This window comes from Carassius gibelio, chromosome B22, assembly GCF_023724105.1.
Source record: "Carassius gibelio isolate Cgi1373 ecotype wild population from Czech Republic chromosome B22, carGib1.2-hapl.c, whole genome shotgun sequence".
In the NCBI taxonomy this organism is placed as follows: Eukaryota; Metazoa; Chordata; class Actinopteri; order Cypriniformes; family Cyprinidae; genus Carassius; species Carassius gibelio.
In genome coordinates, this window is record NC_068417.1 from 16811864 (window position 1) to 16830613 (window position 18750).

The 18750-nt window shown below is 38.2% G+C and overlaps 1 protein-coding gene across 1 annotated transcript in view; it reads right to left on the reverse strand.

Annotated features, from left to right (window-relative positions):
* The window catches only part of LOC127988464 (uncharacterized), a 53039-nt gene that overhangs the window by 17923 nt on the left and 16366 nt on the right, over nucleotides 1-18750 (reverse strand). The window contains exons 2-3 of the mRNA XM_052591223.1: nucleotides 452-772; nucleotides 1-120 (exon numbers count right to left, since the gene is read on the reverse strand). The exon at nucleotides 1-120 is cut by the window's left edge and continues 225 nt beyond it. Of these exons, the coding sequence (XP_052447183.1) occupies nucleotides 1-120; nucleotides 452-772 (441 nt within the window). The remainder of the gene's footprint in view (nucleotides 121-451; nucleotides 773-18750) is intronic.

An 18750-nucleotide genomic window follows, 5' to 3' on the forward strand; every position in this document is an offset into this window, starting at 1 on the left:
ACACTATCAGCTCATCTCCAGTTAGTTGAGGAACATCAGTCTGAAGAGTGACAGAATCTCCCTCCATCACCGACACACTCTTCATTTCAGCTTCAGCTCCAGCAAAAACAGATGGAGACGCTACAAAAGTCACAGACAGAAAATACATATACTGAACACTGTTACTGGCACGAGAATATGAAGTTTTACAGTCGATTAGTTCATCTTATGTTTATATGGCTTATGGTTTTGGTGGTTTTGCTTTCACATTTAAATACACAGTGTCTCTGCGACATGACAATAATAATTGTCCAACAGTAAACAGACAATTAATCAATTTTGTAACTTTGCAGGTTTAGACATGCACAAACATATACATTATAATAAAAATAAAAATGAATGCTTTAAAAAGCATATCTTTAATAAAACAAAAAGAAAACAATCTAAATATTTAAAAAATACATATTCTCACCATAGATGGTAACATTGAATTTCCTAAATGAGGTCCCAGTGCTGTGGCTGATCTCTGCTTTATAAAGTCCAGAGTGTTTGGTTCTCATGTTTTTGATGCTTAGAGATCCAGTCTGATCCAGCTGCAGTCTGTCTCTGAATATCTCAGTGTGACTGGGATATGAGATATCTTTTCCAAAAATTTTAGCAATGACTGGATCTCCAAACCTCCAGTCTATCAGATTAAATTTATTTATTTGAGTGAGATCAGGGTTCAGAGTGACAGAATCTCCCTCCATCACCATCACTGACTTCACTTCATCTTCATCAGCACCAAACACACCTGAAGAACAAACAGAAACAGTTTGACAGAAAACAGAGATTAAACTCATACGTGACCCTGGACCACAAAAATTATGAATCATAAGGGTTCATTGTTTCTAACATTTAAAAAAAAAAAAAATCTGGATTCTGAGGGTGCAAAAAAAAAAAAACCCTGCAACTTATGCAGGATGTGTCACACTGGCAATTCTTTATTTTAAACCTCACTTACACTGCAGATACAATAATATAAATGTCTCACCATCACTACATACTGGTAAACTAGATGTTAACACTGATAATGTTGAAAACACAACAACATGTTCCAGTTGGACTTGTAACCCAAAAGCCAAAGATTCGAGTCTCAGTACTGACAGGGACTGAAGCTAGGGGAGTAAATGTACAGCACTCTCTTCCACCTTCAGTACCATGACTGAGTTGAGACCCTTGAGCAAAGCCCCTTTCACACTGCACGTCGGACCCGGCATTTTGCCAGAACATTGCCGGGTCGCCTTCTGTGTAAGCAACCACGTCCCGGGTTTGATTCCCGCATTGAACCCGGGTCGGGGACCTAGTAACATTGCCGGGTTCAACCCGGGACGAGCGCTGTGTGAACAAAAGCCAGATCTAATCTCGTGTCGAAGTGATGACGCACGTTATCACACGACTCTTTTACCGGCTGTTTTGAAGGAAGATCAACGTTCGCGCCGAAAAAATATGTGCAAACTGAAATGAAGCAGAGATCCGCGCTGACGCAGAGATCGTCTGCTTGCTTCAGTGAAAGTATAACGTGCCTAATGTTTTCGACTCGTACATTACACGTCACGTGCTGATGTCAGGTGTCGTTACGGGATCTTCAAGGGTTGTGTGTGAAAGCACGCACATATCCCGGGTCATCACTGGCAGTGTGAAAGTGCAAAATCTAGCGACCCGGGAACAATTACAGGAACACTTTACCCCTGTATTTGCTGGAATGGCAGTGTGAAATGGGCTCAAGTCACCTGATCCCCAACTGCTTCCTGGGCACTGGAGCAAAAATGGCTCCATGATGTGTGAGATGATATAGAAATTAAAAAATATATATTTCTTTCGATGTTTGGCCGAATAAGTGAAAAATCCAAATAATATGTACCGAACAATGACTAACACGATGAAATAGAGGCACGTACTAATGCAGCAAACATGTCGGCACTGAAAGTATTTAAAACTATCAGAGAAAAATACAGAAATCATTACAAGCGTGAAGCATGACAGCGAGAGACTGTCTAGTGCTGCATCACATTTCCGATGAGAAGAGGTGGCTGATGCTGGTGGTTAGGTTACTGTATGATGTTTAGAAATCGGGAAATTACCTCAAACAATTAGTAAATTGCAGAATGTTATTTTTTCTAATGCACACATGAATTAAATGTATTCTGACAGCGATGCACTAGCTCGCGGTGCCAGGTTTAACTTGTTACTCGTCAGTTGCTTAGTAACATTTTTGTAAAATTTTTTAAAAGGCATGTGACAATATGATACACGCAACAAACATCTTCCCAAATTCGTAATGAGAATCATTTATAAATCTACATGCTGATGTCAACAAAAAGATGCACTAGCTGCGTTTCCATCGTAGGGCCAAAACAGGCGTGCTAGTGCATGCCAGGGCCAGTCGCGTTTCCTCTGTCACTTCCGGGACTTGATCATGCGTTGTCGGGGCCAATGGCCCGGTTTTATTTGGCCCGAAGAAGACCTTGGGCCAAAGCGAGCCAGCTGGGGCTCGTCATTAAATGTCATTAAAATATAATCATTCTGTCTTAATGTTATGTATATAAGCTACTGTGACTACAAATAAACAGAATCGACTTAAGCAGGCTGCTCATAAAGCTACACTTCTGTGTAGGGCCGTCAAAAAAAACAACAACTGTTGAATATTCATTGAATTTAAAATCAAAATCTACATTTGAATGCAAAAATTGTGCTTTCGAATTTTAGTTGTGTGTTAAGGAGGCTGCTTTAAGGCAGGCATGCTGCGTTTTGTTCCGTCTCACACACAGCCTCGTCGGCACAGCTTTCAAAAGGCGGACGAGCTCGACAAGTAGTACCAACTTCTGTCTCATCATTCACCTTATGCATTCGCTGACGGGTACGTATGTATACTAGTTGGCATCGCGTGTATATTTTCTTTAATCATAAACCATTACTGAATTTGGTTTGTTTGCGTACATCAGGGTTGTAAACTGCTTTGCTTGCGCTGGTATCTGCACTAGCCCCTCCTTTCCCTGCCATGCTGCTGTTTTGTCTCAACCAACTTATGTTTTGACTATAGACAGTTCAACGGGTTGTAGCTACAGGAGCTCACTCCAGGCTTTGAATGCCTCTACGCGCCTTTCACTGCCAGGATCTGTTGCCCAACTGGGTGTCTGGCAGGGCTGTATTTGAGTGATTGTGACATGGACGATAGCTTTGCCTTTCTTTGGCTTGCCCATGCTTATTAATGTGTGTGGAGATTGGGGTCTATGTCTATGGGTTTATTTGATAAACTTATGATTAAGCTTTTTTTTTTTTTTTTTTTGGTTAAAGAGCCACACAGATGGGAAATCAGAAATTACCTGTATTACAGTGTATGATGTAGCTGTCCATCAGTGTAAACAATGTGCAAAGTAATTAAACCAAAAAATACACGATTTATAAAGTTATTGGCTTCTAAAGTAAGGAGTCGACTCTGAATCGCTGAAACGAATCGTTATTGATTTCAAATCTTTTGCCCATCTCTATGTACGTCACTAGGAGCACTTTGCATAATAATCTCCGCCTACCATCTTGGGAGAAACGAAACTCCGAGCTGTCCCACCCCCCCCACACACAGACGCTCTGGTTGGTGTGAGAGCATCAGGTCGAGGAGACAGTGTGTTTTTAATTGTAAAGGCAAGTTTGTTTTATTTTCACTGCCAAAGAATGAAGATCAGAAGAACCAATGGCTAAAATTCAGTTTTACCACAATACCAGAGCAGTACAACAAATCCCTTTTGTTGTGTTCACAACATTTCACTGATGACTGCTTTTCTAATCTCGGTGAGTACAGCGGGATTTTCAAAGCGTTTGGCCATAAAAGAGGGTTCATTACCAACTATATTTGGACCAACAAGCATCTCCGGATCACAACGCGAAGTATGATTATGAAGTTATGTGTTTGTTTTCTCCCGAGCGTCTTATCAGTATGTGTGCTGTCTGCAGCCTGTCTGCGCTGATCTTCATTTACAAACACGTCATTAAAATGAAGTGTAACTCCGTGAATACTCAACGAAGAGACATGAGAGAGATATCTATAGAAAGCTTGACATGTCTACTTTAAAACTAAACAAGTGCTGCCGAAAACAGATATTCTGTGATAAAGTAATCCATATGAAAACAATGCAATGTCTGTTTTTCACGTCTCCCTTCGTTATATCCAGAGCCATGGCTCTGGTTACATCTAAAGTGACCACGCCCCCGCACTGAATGCGCTATTCAGATTCAAACTGAAGCATGCGGCTTGAATACACCCACACAGAAGAAAAAGCAGCGAGACTGTTCAAGTTTTTTATTTTACTGTTTGCTTCGCGATGAGAGGAATAAGTCATAATTCACCCCAAAAAGATGCTAACGCATTGTTTACCATGAAGTTGTGTGCGGAACAACCAATCAAAACTATGTCAGTTGACCAATCAGAACACAGTATGCTACCGAAAGGTGGGGTTTAAGGAAACTGAATCTTTTGAACAGCTTCGCGCGAACTGTTTGGGGATCTCTGAGAATTTAGGTAATTTTAAAATGATATTTTGACAAAATGACAATGTTTTTTAACCTTGGATGGATTTAAAAATTTTTCTTTGGGGGGTATTTAGGAAAACGTTTAGGAATAACGTTTTCCTAAATACCCCCCAAAGAAAAAATTCACAATTATTTTTTGGATTTGTATAATTGAAGCTATTTAATGAAATAAAAACTTATTCAAAAAATATTTCATGGTTAGAACATAATGCGTACCATAGAGGGTGTATTAACAAACTTTCTCTAATACTTTACTGATGCCTTTGAAATGGGCCATAAAATGTTATCCTCCACAGCAAATTGTCTTGCAAGTCAAGGGGGTTGAATAATTTTGATTGCAACTGTATACTGACAGTCACCACTGATATAGTCTTGCATAGCCAGAATTTATGGCTTTCATTGGCCCACCCATGAGGCCATTTGACCAACATGTCAAACAACCAATCGCAGTTCATTTAATTCAGCGCCAAGTTTCAGAGTGTGGAAACGTCGCAATAACAGACCAGTGTTTAAAACTCTTATTTGACTTAGACTTATTTGAAAGATTCTATCGCAAACTTTAAATATTTCACATACTTTTGAAAATCCAGTGTTTAGTTGATCCTGATAACCACTTGCTGTCACAGTTGTAAACGGCTCTCTTTTTTCAAATTTGAGTATCTTGTATCTTGGATTTGGTTCTTAGAGTACAACTCTCTCATAAGGATTACTGGATATTCAACATGGGACCTCATGGCAAAGAACTCTCTGAGGATTTAAGAATTAGAATTGTTAATCTCACAAAGATGCCCCAGGCCAGGGCTGTTCAATTAGGGTGTACTCACACTGCCAGTTTGAACCGTGCCCGAGTGCGTTTGACCACCAAAGCGCGGTTCGTTTGACTAGTGTGAGTGCTCCGAATCGTGCCCGGGCGCGGCTCGATTGGCCGGCCCTGGCCCGCTTGGAAGAGGTGGGCCAGGGCACGGTTCAGTTGGACTCGGGCGCGGTTCGCATGCAGTGTGAGCGCTAACCGTGCCGGGGCACGGAAAAGGACGCTTTGCATCACGGTTTTGCGACGCTCCAAAACCAACATGGCAGGGAAAGGGTCGCTTTGGTCTACAGCAGAGGTGCAAAACGCATAAAAAAAATAAAAACTGCAAAGTCCTTGCTGCACTTCAGCTGGTATCTTGCAAACATCCTCATACGAGCAGCACGATTACGTGAAAATGTTCGCGCCACTAAGGCGACACATCTGTTTAACAACAGGCTGTGGACCAAACAACACAAAATTATCCACAAAGAAAACAGAGCGATGCACTCCATTGTGTTCATAGAGCGCCGCTCTTCCTGTTTATCCCGAAACCGTCGCACCATAATGACGTAAGCGTGCTCCGGCACGAATGCTGAAACCCTATATGTGAGTGCAGGCCAGAGGGGGAGTGGGGAGGGGGGACAATCGTACTCGGGCCCGGTTCATGGCAACCGTGCCTAGTGTGAGTACACCCTTAGTTTCATTTGAGGCACAGTTTATCCAATTAAAAATATGAAGTGGGCCGAGTGTGTGTGGTGGTGGTGGTTTTATTGATTTTATCAATAAAATAAGAAATTAAATTGAAAAGCATATTGTCCAAATGAACAAATAATATACCAACAATAACATCTTTGAAAGGTTAACATAAGTGCTATCAGGCCAGTGTTGGGGGCATCATGGTCTGGGTTCATTAAGGAAAACATGGTTTCCAACATGTACTGTGACTTACTAAAGCAGAAGTTGACGCCCTCCCTTCGGAAACTGGGCAGAACAGAAGTTTTCCAACATGATAACGACCCCTTGCAAAGATGGCAATTGCCTTGCTGAGGAAGCTGAATGTGAAAATGATGTAGTGGCCAAGTATGTCTCCAGACCTGAACCCTATTAAGCGGAAGGTGTAGAAGCACTATGTGTCTAACATCCAGCAGCTCCGTCATGTCATTGTGGAGGAGTGGAAGAGGATCCTAGCAACAACCTGTGCAGCTCTAGTGAAGTACATGCCCAGAAGGATTAAGGCAGTGCTTGATAACAATGGTGCTCACACAAAATATTGACACTTTGAACACAGTTTTGACATGTTCACTCACTTAGGGTATAATCACTTTTGTTGCCAGCTATTTTGAAAATAATGGCTGTATGTTAAGTTTTTTTCAGAGGACATTAAATCTATACTGTTATAGCAGCACATTGACTACTCAAAAATATATCCAAGTTTCATTTCTATAGTATTGTCCATTGAGAAGATACTAATATTATTTTGTGAGATACTGTAGATTAAAAACTACTCAGCTTTGTTTGGATCATGATTAAAATGTAGTGCTGCCCTAATTTTAAATAGAAAGAGCCTTAGTTTGTTTATATGAAGAGATTTATTTTATTTGTGATACTTATTTGATTTGTGGTTTGTTTTAACAATTAGATTTTGTTTTGTTATATTTCAGTTTCACAAAGAAACTGGCAGCATTTTATCCAAGCAATAATAAAATGACACCTTTTCATTTCCTGTATAATTTGTCTTAAAGGGTTAGTTCACCCCAAAATGAAAATTCTGTCATTAATTACTAACCCTTGTGTTGTTCCAAACCCGTAAGATTTTCGTTCATCTTCGAAACCCAAATCTTTTTGATGACAGAATGCCACCAGATTTCCTTCCATAGCCTGCCTTTGTCACTACCACTTTGTACTTCAAAAATGTCATAAAGAGATTGGAAAACTGATCCATATGAATCAAGCGGTTTAGTTCAAATTTTCTGAAGATAATTGATTGCTTGTTATGGTCGAACAGATTTAATTTAGACTTTTACTTCTATGTAAACACTGATCAGCGAACATAACCTGAAGCTCAACCTAACCTGAATAAAGCACAATAACAAATCTCTTCCGGAAGCTCAAACGTTGCGTAACCAACCACACACTTGATCTTGTTTTATCATATGGTTTGCCTGTTCTTAATCTAGAGATATGTGACGCAGTGTTTTCTGACCATATGCCGGTTTTATTTGAGACTACTCTTGCCTGTCAAACAGTTAAACCTCGCGTTGCTGCACGGCGCTGTCGCATGATTAACCCTTCCACTGCTGTTTAGTTCTCGGTTGCGTTCAGTCAGAACTCCATCACTCCCGAGTAAAGGTCGACCGATATATCGCTCTGCCGATATATCGGGCCAATATTTGTCATTGCTTTATATATCGGCATTGGCCGATATCCGTGTTTAGTAGCGCCGATTTAAAGTCAGGCACGTCGGCGGGCAGCCCCGTGTTATTGGTGCGGTGGAAAGTGCTGCTACTGCATGTGAAGCATCCCAAGCTAAAACTTTTGGAAGATTCAACAACAGTCCTTGGGAGATAAAGGCAGTCAGAGGATCACTCTGTAAATGGGGTGGAGAAGTTGACAGTTCTCAAAAACACTGCATCGTGATTGAGCGCAACATTACTCCGCCTCGCTCACAGACAGCACCGCGCTCGGAGAGACAGCTGTCCTGGAGCTGCCCAGAACGGTGAATGACATTTGTTCAGAAGCATGGTTTGATGCAGACAATAACCAGTTTTCCATACAACTCATTTGTATTTAGGGATGGCAATATTCAACAATTTCCATGATCGATCGTCGTTTAAATTAATGATCAATTAATAACCTTAATGCTGCAAAATGCGTCTGCAGCGGTATTATTATTATTATTATGTGCAAAAGCCACTTGGAAAAAAAGCTTTCTCAGCCGAATTAAAAGGGGTTTAGTCTGAATAAAATGCTAGTAGCAGGACTGTAAAATGAATAGATGAGATTATGATCATTTGATAAAATGAAGAGAGCGCGCCATACATTTGAGATCATTTCACTTTGTCGACTGTTTCCCGTCAAGGAGAACGCTGAATGCGTCTCTTTAAATGGTTTCATTGTGCTCGTTGTTGTATTTTAAAACGCAACTGCAATGTTTTCTATGACACTATAGTAGTGGTGCAACGGATCATCATTGATCCGTGATCCGTTCAGATCAATATCTTTGGTTCAGCACACACGTGACCCGCGGATTGCTTTATTAAAAAAAAAAAAAAAAGTTGAGCATGTTCAGTCCACACTCAGTGGTCATGGTGAGCGGAGGAACGGAGGAGCTTGAACGCCCCGTGCATTTTGGCTTCCCTGTCAGATATAATGATGAAGAAAAGAGGTCAGAGTGTAAAACCGTGATGGTGCGTAGAGCCACGTTATGACATCCCATCGCGCACCCACTTCAGTGAAAAGATTGTGCCAGAAAAGGGGAAGAAAAAAGTTGTGGATGAACTATCCCGAGCATCCTCGGTTTCGCTCACGACAGAGAGGTGGACGTCCAGGGGGACGGAGAGCTCTGTGACGATAACTGCTCACTTCATCACAGCAGACTGGGAGATGAGAAGTCCGGTTATTATGTTAAAAAGAAGATATTATGTGCACTTTAAGTTGATTTCATATATTTTAATTTAATGTTAATAAAAAAAGATAAAACGTATGTTTATTTGTCTTGGCCTTTTTTTTTCGCTGATCAGAAAAATGATCCGATCCATACAAGAACGAGCGAGCGCGGGTTTGACTGGATGTATTTGGAGGTTATTGCTCGCGTCTCGTTCTGCACATATTCAAATGTTTCCATATTCGCAATGTATCTGAATGTTAAACTATGATATATATATATTTTTTTTTAAATGTAAACTAGACAGAAAAGATCATCCTCTTCACATGAGAAAAAACGTGCATAACAGCAGAGTGGACCGGTAGGCCTATACTACGGTCTATTTAAACTGACAGGTGTAACCTTTTATATGTTTGGTTGACTGTACTTTATTTTAATAATGAACAGACTGCGATGTAAGTTTGAAATTAGAATGCACTTTAGATGTTCTGTGTCATTTATACCAAACACAAATGTTGCTAGTTGCTAATGTGTTTGCAGCACTACTGTTATTTATTTTTTATATATTAAATTTTTTATCTTTTTCAGTTTAATTGATTTTTATTTCTAAAATTGTATTTGTATTTATTTAAATGTATATTTAAGTTTACATTTATGTTCCAACAAACCTGTAATATTCTACTTGATAAATGCTCTAAAACATTTATGTACACACATATATATATATATATATATATATATATATATATATATATATATATATATATATATATATATATATATATTACTTGTTTTATATATTTAATACTTGGTCAGTTTATTGATTTGTTTGGTTAACTTTGGATAAATTATTTATTTTAATACCGTGCAGTGCACAAAATTAAGATTCGAGAGATGGTTCAAGTCAGTGCTCAATAAATGATGGTAAGTTTAGAAATTTTGTGCATCCACTTATTATTAGTGTGATATTTTACCATGCAAATGAAGGGGAAAACTTTAAGATATCGGCCCTAAAAATCGACAGCACATATCAGCCATCAGCTAACCCTGACATCAAAACATCGGCATCGGCTATAGAAAAACCCATATCGGTCGATCTCTACTCCAGACTCTGTATTGCATACAGATGAGCTTTGCTCATGGTTTCACTCCACCTGCCAAACTGTTTTAGATACTGTGGCTCCATTAAAATCCAGGCAGCCTAAAACTAAATCTGAGCCCTGGTTAAATGACATGACTCATGCTGCCAGACGTGAGTGCCGTAGAGCTGAGCGCAAGTGGAAGAAGGACAAACTGCAGGTGTCTCTTCAAATGTTAAGGGATTGCTGGAGTCATTACCAGGTAACTGAAAGATGCGAAAAGAAAACATTTCTCAGATATTATTCTGGCAAATTGTCACAAGCCTCGTGTTTTGTTTAACACCATTGACTCATTCAGTTAAAGTGGACCCTGAGCTTAAATTTGACAGTCAGATCAAAGCTGTTGTCAAATCAAGCTTCTTTCATTTAAAGCAGCTGGCCAAAATAAAGCCAATTCTTTCAAGACAACAATTTGAAACTGTATTCCACCAGCAGCACGTCTTTTAACGGGCACACGTAAACATGAGCATATTTCCCCTATTTTAGCTTCTTTACACTGGCTGCCTATTCAATTTAGGATCCATTTTAAAATTCTGTTATTTGCTTTTAAATCACTAAATGGTCTTGCTCTGCCATACCTCTCTGAGCTTCTACACTTTTATAAACCCGTCCGCTCTCTCAGATCAGATGACCAGCTGTTCCTGACTGTGCCTAAAATTATCTGCCTTTGCATGTTTAGCAGGCCTCTTCTTTATCTGTTTTTAAAACCCTTCTTAAAACCCATCTTTTCTGTTTGGCTTTTGACACCTAGTAAGATGTCGACTTTGTTTACTTGATTCAATTTGTTACTTTGAATGCTTTTATTGTGTGGTTATTAATGGTACATATGTTTATTTTATCTATTTATTTATTTATTTTAATATTTATTTATTTTTTTCTGTACAGCACTTTGGTCAACTTTGGTTGTTGTAAAGTGCTAAACAAATAAAGTTGGTATGGTATGGTTCATTCATATGTGTCACACAGAAAGTTAAAGCTTCCAGAAGTTAGTTCTTGCTTTATTCAGGTTCGTTTGAGCTGCTGCTTATGTTCACTGATCAATGTTTACATTTGAGTTAGGGCTGCACGTTTTCAAGTTTTTCATTAACCGTTAACCGAGGCCCTTAGCGGTTAATACTCGGTTAACCATAGTGTGCGCCAGGGTTTCCGTTGTCCGGTAATTGCCGGACATTGGCCGGGAAAAAAAAGAAATGTCAGACTAAAATTTAATCTCTCCGGTCAAATTGTCAGATTAAAATTGCCTAATAATGCCGCCCCCTAACACAATCTGAATTTGAGAATAAGCCTAAAATATATAAAGCAAAGATACACCGACCTTTGGCTATGTTATAAAGGAACAGGCTCTAGTAATAGTTAAGTAACTTTCTGTGTTTAGAGCAGTCCAGCAATCCGTAGTGATGGCAACTACATCAGGTGACTGTAGATCTTCTTTGAGCGAATCTCTTTTTGCCTCATACCGTTTTTCAATGCGACGTGTGATTGCCGAACGCGAGGGAATGCTGTAGCGTGGTTGAACAATAATCATCAGTTCTTTAAAGCCTTCACCCCCCACCATTCTAATTGGCATCATGTCCTTTTCAATCATTCTGCAAATCCCCTGTGTTATGGATTCGGCTTTAGCACCACTGCACATGTTTTGCGCTAGCATCTTGGGGATGGTAGGCTGGGCAAAGTTACTCGCAGGCTCCGCGGCCGCCTCTCTAAGGCTATGACTATGATTGACAGGTGCAATATTTGAAAATTGATAATTATTTATTTATTTTTTAAATTACATTTATATCTGAATTTATATCAACATATAGACTTTCATATATCAAAATGTCATGAATTCTTATATATTTGTGTACAAAATGACAAACATATTTTCCTATTATATTTTGCCTGGAAACTCTTCACACGCACGCGTGTCACGTGAAAAATAGGCTTCGTTTCTATTTCTAGCATGCACGCATTTTCTGCGCGGCTCACGCAGGCAGTCTGCAAGCTCTAACCTGTTAACATGGGAGCCGAATTAAAAACGGACACGCCACGCATCCAGTGTGTCGCCGGCCTAATGATGCCCGGGTGTTGGCTGTTAAGTTGGTACAACAACGATGTTGTACTTGAAGTATATCTAAGCACTGCATTGCAATACTTGCATTTTGCCCCGTCACTCTCAATTTTAAAGTGCTCCCACGCTGTACTTTTCTTTGCCCGCTTCATATAAGAAACCTGGTCATGACGACTTCTTGTGGACATTACAAATGTATGGGAGCGCTCTGGTGGTGCAAAAATGTATTACAACTAAATTCAATACACGCCATTGACGCCATTTAACCAAGCAAAATGTTTCACTCGGTTACGCAATTTTTAACGGTTAATCGGTTAACCATGGACACCACTGATTTGAGTAAAAGTTTAAATTAAGGCTATATAGACCACAAACAAATTAAAATATTTGTCAAAAACATGTTAATTGCATGAATTTCAGGTGAGAAGAAAAATATCGAGGTGCTCTTATACTGTTTTACTTGCATCCAACGCTAGTTATCAATGGAACCTACAAATGAGAGACCATTTACTTTGCTTTCCTGGGTTGTCATTTTTGTGAAAAAAATCCTGTTTGATTTGAGTGACAAGTGTTCATTGAATCGATTGTAAAATAAGTTTTATACGGCAAATAACACCAAATATAGGTAATATAAGGAAGCTGCCTTATGAGCCCCGGTACTTCACAGTCCGTGTTCCATTCCATCTCGCCGCGCGCACAGCCGTGTCTACACAACTTTTAAAGGCGGGACACCGTTGGACTCGCGTCTCGCACAAGAGAGCCGCATGTTAAGAAAGACATGTAAAATTAATGTATTTAGTTTAATTTTCTAAAAATATCTCAAGACTTTGTTGGGTTTTTGTTCCCCATCCCACTGCATCTCATGTTTTTAAATGAAAAAATTTTTTTCTGTGTGACTGGTTTTCCGTCCTTTTTTATTTATTTAACAATGCATGTACGCTGTTTCGTTTATAGATCTTTAAGCAACTTAATTAACAATAATTGTTCATAAAAATTATTTTATATATTATGTTGTTTTTTAGATGTGCTATCTTGAGGCCTCAGAAGAGAAGCAAAAAGCTTTTCTTCACCCTAACTGAAATTATGCATTAAGATCTTCTGTAGACGTCTGACAGAAAGTCAGTCTGGTTATTAATAAGTGGAGCTGCTGATGCTGTTTGTGGGGTTGTTTAATCAGATCTTGAGAGATTTCATGCATTTTATTTCAGTTGATTTTACATTCAGAAATTTCTAGAATATCTGTTTCGGGTTTTTTGTTAGAGTAAAAACTTTTCCAAAATAAAAAAGTAAGTAAGTGAAATTTTCACTTATTTTTCACAAAATCTTGAAGTGTTCCTGTAGCTCAGTGGTAGAACATTGCATTAGCAAGTGCAAGGTTGGGGGTTTGATTCCCTGTGAACACATGATAGGTGAAAATTGTTAGCCTGAATGCACTGTAAGTTGCTTTGGATAAAAGTGTCTGCTAAATGCATTAATATAATATTATTTAATAAAATTTTACTCAATAAAATTTACTTATTATTATTTTATTTTTTTTACTTAACTTAGTTAAGTAGATTTACTTAATTTCCAAATGTGTTAAATTTACTTGAAAAATGCTTGTGCAAAAACTTGCCAAATAAAAATTAAGTAAATTTACTCATTACTTTTTTCAGTGTAGCCCGGATATGTATCTGTATGCATGAGACTGTCTGAATACCGGCAGAATTCACATTTCTGTTGTAAAAAGAGAAACATTGTGCAGAAGTATTATTTGCTGTTATGCGTGTGTCCGAAGCTGCAATTGCTGTGACGCGTGTTCACAAAAAAAAAACAAAAAAAAACTGGACACGCTCCCAGAGAGGGTCGTTAAAATCATTTTCCTATTTTCATTTTCGAAACTTGTTTGGTTGATTCGTGCAATAGATTTTCGAACATAAAGCGACAGTCGACACGGTCACGGTTTTAGACTAGACGGGAGAAGGGATGGGAAAAGATCTGGGCGCACTGTTTTTCCAGAACTTCATGCCAAGTTAAAGCGGTGTCGAGCTGTTTTAATGCATTTTTTAGATGTATTATGGTGCCCGAACCCGTGTGACTTTGAACAGTAACCGTGAACATGGTTTACTGCATCCGCAGGCATCATTACCAAGCGCAAACCGTTTATTCTGACAGTGAATGAGAATATGAGACGAAGCGCAGGCATAGTGTGACATTCGTTATAGACGTCACTGGGGTTTTTTTAATTAAGGAAGATAGCCTTTGTTTGTATGTAGGCCTAGAAAATGTATATATTTACAATACTTAAATATAATTATATATATTAATATAATTATTGCTTTTGCATAAGTTGTTTGAAGAGTGAAAAAAAAAAGGTCTGTCTTAACGCAAATTTACAATCGGCAAGTCGGTCGGATTAAAAGTAAAAAAAAAAAAAAAAAAATTGAGTCGGTCCTAAATTGACAGGGTCAGTCGGGTTACGGCAAACAAAAATATTTTTAAGGATGGCCTAAACATAAGTCATCGCCTAGTGGTTAGAAAATTTGACTCCTAACCCTAAGGGTGTAGGCTTGAGTCTCTGGCCGGCCATACCACGACTAGGCACCAAACCCCCAACTGCTCCCTGGGCACCGCAGCATAAATCCACTGCTCTGGGTGTGTGTTCATGGTGTGTGTGACCATGTGTGTGACCGTGTGTGTAAAAATTTCTGTAGCCCAAAAACTGCCAAAAACATAAAAAATAGCTAGTAGTAGGGCTGGGCGATATATCGAATGATATGATCATGCGCATCTAATCAGTAAAGCTGCTTCCGTGATCACCGCTAAAATCTCCATCACCTGCTTATAATTGGAGTGGCATTTAATAGACAGAGCCGTAGATCGCTGACAAGCCACGCCATATCGCGTTCATTATCGCAGATGAATCGCCTTCGATAATGAACGCGATATGGCGTGGCTTGTCTGCGATCTACGGCTCTGTCTATCAGAGGTGGGACTTTCAAGTCATATTCAAGTCCTCAAAGGGTTAAAGTTAAAGAGATAATTAAGTGACTAATTAAATGATGATTGTGCATTAGCGATGAACATCTGCTGTTAACAATCAACATCACTGAAGTAAAGAGAAACACAAGAACTACAACTGAATTTAGCCACAGCCTTCAACTGAAAAAAAAGTAAAAGAAAAAAACACTATGCCACCATAATTGTGGTCAAGGTTTGCTTTAAGTAGTCTCTTGACCCTTTTACTAATTCAAACCAGTTTGATTCAAAACAATTGCAATATTGTTTTAGCAACAAACATGTATGCATTGCTGAATCAAACCTTGCAGTAACAGATGATCTTATGCTTTTTCTGCTTATAACTCATGATGACTGAACATCATGAAATTGTGTTTATCTTTGGATAGTAGACTGACACTCAGCTATTACTGAACTGAAGTAAAAAAAAAAAAAAAATCACAATGCTTCAATGTTGAAAGACACAAAAGGAGACAATCAGTTCAGGTTTTTAGACAAACACATTTATCACACGATCCTCAACAGTGGTGACAATTTTTCATACTGCAGTGCATGACGGGAGTTTTTACTAAGGTTTTACCCAGCATGCAACATTTTGTTGATTGTCACCACTGTTGAGAGTCATATGCTGGTTCTTGATGTCTGTGTGTGTCTACAGAGTATAGCTTTTCAGATTTTGTATGCACTTAGTAGATTTAAAATTCACTTACTTTATTTTTTTTTCCCATAGTGTAGTTTTACTGGGTTGATTGTGCTAAACTTAAATAGAGCTAATGTCAATTTGATTGTAATCTGACCACCTATCACATACAGATTAATTTCTTCTCGCTGCTTTACAGCACCTCATGCAATGCTACATAAAGAGATCTAACATGACAGTCAAGGGTCAAGAGCCCCACTAAAGCAAACACTGATCTCCATTATGGTTGCATCACTTTAAACAATAAAACATCAACATCTGATCCTCTGTAATTCTCAAGAACAGCAGGTGTTCATCATTAATGCACAATCGTCATTTAATTAGTCACTTAATTATCTCATTAACTTTAACCCTTTGAGGACTTGGGATATGACTTGAAGACTTGCTTGTGAATCGAAAGTCCCAACTCTGGTAAAAGCTGAATGTCAGTCAAAAATCCAAAGAAGACTATCTCATGATGTTCAGTCATCATGAGTTATAAGCAGAAAACACATAAGATCATCTGTCACTGCAAGGTTCGACTCAGCAATGCATACATGTTTGTTGCGAAAACAATATTGAAATTGTTTTGAATCAAATTGCTTTGAATTAATAAAAGGGTCAAGACACTACTTAAAGCAAACCTTGACCACAATTATGGTGGCATAGTGTTTTTTTGTTTTGTTTTTTTCAGTTGAAGGCTGTGGCTAAATTCAGTTGTAGTTCTTGTGTTTCTCTTTACTTCAGTGATGTTGATTGTTAACAGCAGATGTTCATCACTAATGTACAATCATCATTTAATTAGTCACTTAATTATCTCATTAACTTTAACCCTTTGAGGACTTGGATATGACTTGAAGACTTGCTTGTGAGTTGAAAGTCCCACCTCTGCTGTCTATTAAATGCCACTCCAATTATAAGCAGGTGATGGAGATTTTAGCGGTGATCACGGAAGCAGCTTTACTGATTAGATGCGCATGATCATATCGTTAGATATATCACCCAGCCCTAGCTAGTAGCTTACATAACTTTTTAATTTGTATTATTATTATCATTCTTTCTTTTTTATTATTTTTATTATTAGGCTATTGTTATCATCATCATCATCAGCTGGCAAACCATTATGGAATCTATTTAAAGGGAATGATTGTGGTGGGGAGTTTGGTCAAACTATTGCAGTGATAGCCTACAGCGAATATAACGGGTTGAAATAAAAGACGGCGCCGTCCACAGAGACATTTCTATGTGCACTATTTCATCAGTGAAAACCTTAGTCACCTGGCTATCATGTCAGAATCTGCAATTCAAAATAAATTTTGCCTGCCACGGCAGCAAATTCAGCAGCTTTTAGATATTGTTGTTGGTCCGACTTTGTCAAGACAAACCCGACAGAGCTCAGCCCCGAAATTCAACTGCTGTTGCTCTTCTCTTTCTTTTCTTTCCGCTGTAGCTGTTGGGTCCGTGTATATTTTGGTCATTCGATTTTCTATTTAAAAATAAATAAAGATAAATGAGAAACGATTTGATTTTCGTTTTTTCATTTTGTTTAAGAAACGGAAAACGAAAATTTAGCTGAAAATTTCGTATTTTTGTTTGTGGGTAAAAAATGAGATTACGCTTTAATATTTGTTTGTATGTGTGGGCGGCGCTGAAACGCCCTTTCATCCCTTCTGTACTGCACCGACAAGTGGCAACCGCAAGCTCAGTTCATTTTCACCAGGAGAGAAGCGGCAGACAGCAGAGTTTATTAATCCTGCGGATTCTTTGCTAGTGGTGCTTGCAAGCTTATCTATCTATCTCTATATATATATATATATATATATATATATATATATATATATATATATATATATATATATATATATATATATATATATATATATATTTTTTTTTTTTTTTTGACCAAACAGAAATTAATTTATTCAATGACATTTGAATTTTACTGTAGGATCTACAATGACATGAAATGTGCAGATTTTTAGCCTACTAATTTTATTCTATGCCTATTTAAGAAAACCCTCACAGCCTAACATGTTTTCATTTGTTATACAAACAACAGCAACTGAAGCTTTATCTTGTAGAGTGTAGTCTGCTGCACTTCTCCGATCGGCGGATCCCGATCCACAGCTTCCATCCCGATAACAAGAGGAAAGAGCTTCAGCTCCGTCAGTTTGGGTCGTAAGACACCCTAAATAACATGAAAACCTTACAAAACTCAACAGAATTTGCTTTCTGCCATCTCGGTCTACATTAACTTCTTTCTGAAACGTCAGAAATGAACCAGGCTCATGCATCAGACGAACCATGTCTAGCTGGACATGTCTACTTTTAAAATAAGCCATTTAAATAGAATACTAATAATAATTTTATATTTAGGCCTATGTAATTCAAATGAAACCAACCAGAGGTGCAGTGTTTCCCATCTGAACTCATTATCTGTAATGATGTCACACCATCACTATATTCATACAGTCATCTACAGAATTCGTGAATTCAGTTCATAATTCTAAGTAGCCTATAGCCTATAATTAAAACATTTAAAGTAGACTAATTATGGGGAAAACTTAACTTATTTTAATATAAATTTTATTATAAATTTGGGGTTGGATTTTTCCCATTTTATTTTTTTTTATGAATGGCCTAGAATAAAATAAGTAGGCAAAAAATTAGTAGTAGGCCTATATTTTATTCCATGTCGTTGTAGATCACCGGCTAACAGGGGCGTAGCCATCTTTTCAGAAGTGAGGGGGACAGAGATAGATTTTTATTTTGGAAAATACATTTTAGATATGAATCCTTTTATTTAGCAAGCTTTAAAATCTCAATAAATAACATTTTGAAATATATCCAAATAGAAAAGAGTTATTTTAAATAGTCTAGTAAAATATTTCAGTTTACTGCTTTGCTGTACTTTGGATCAAATAAATGCAGGCTTGGTGAACAGAA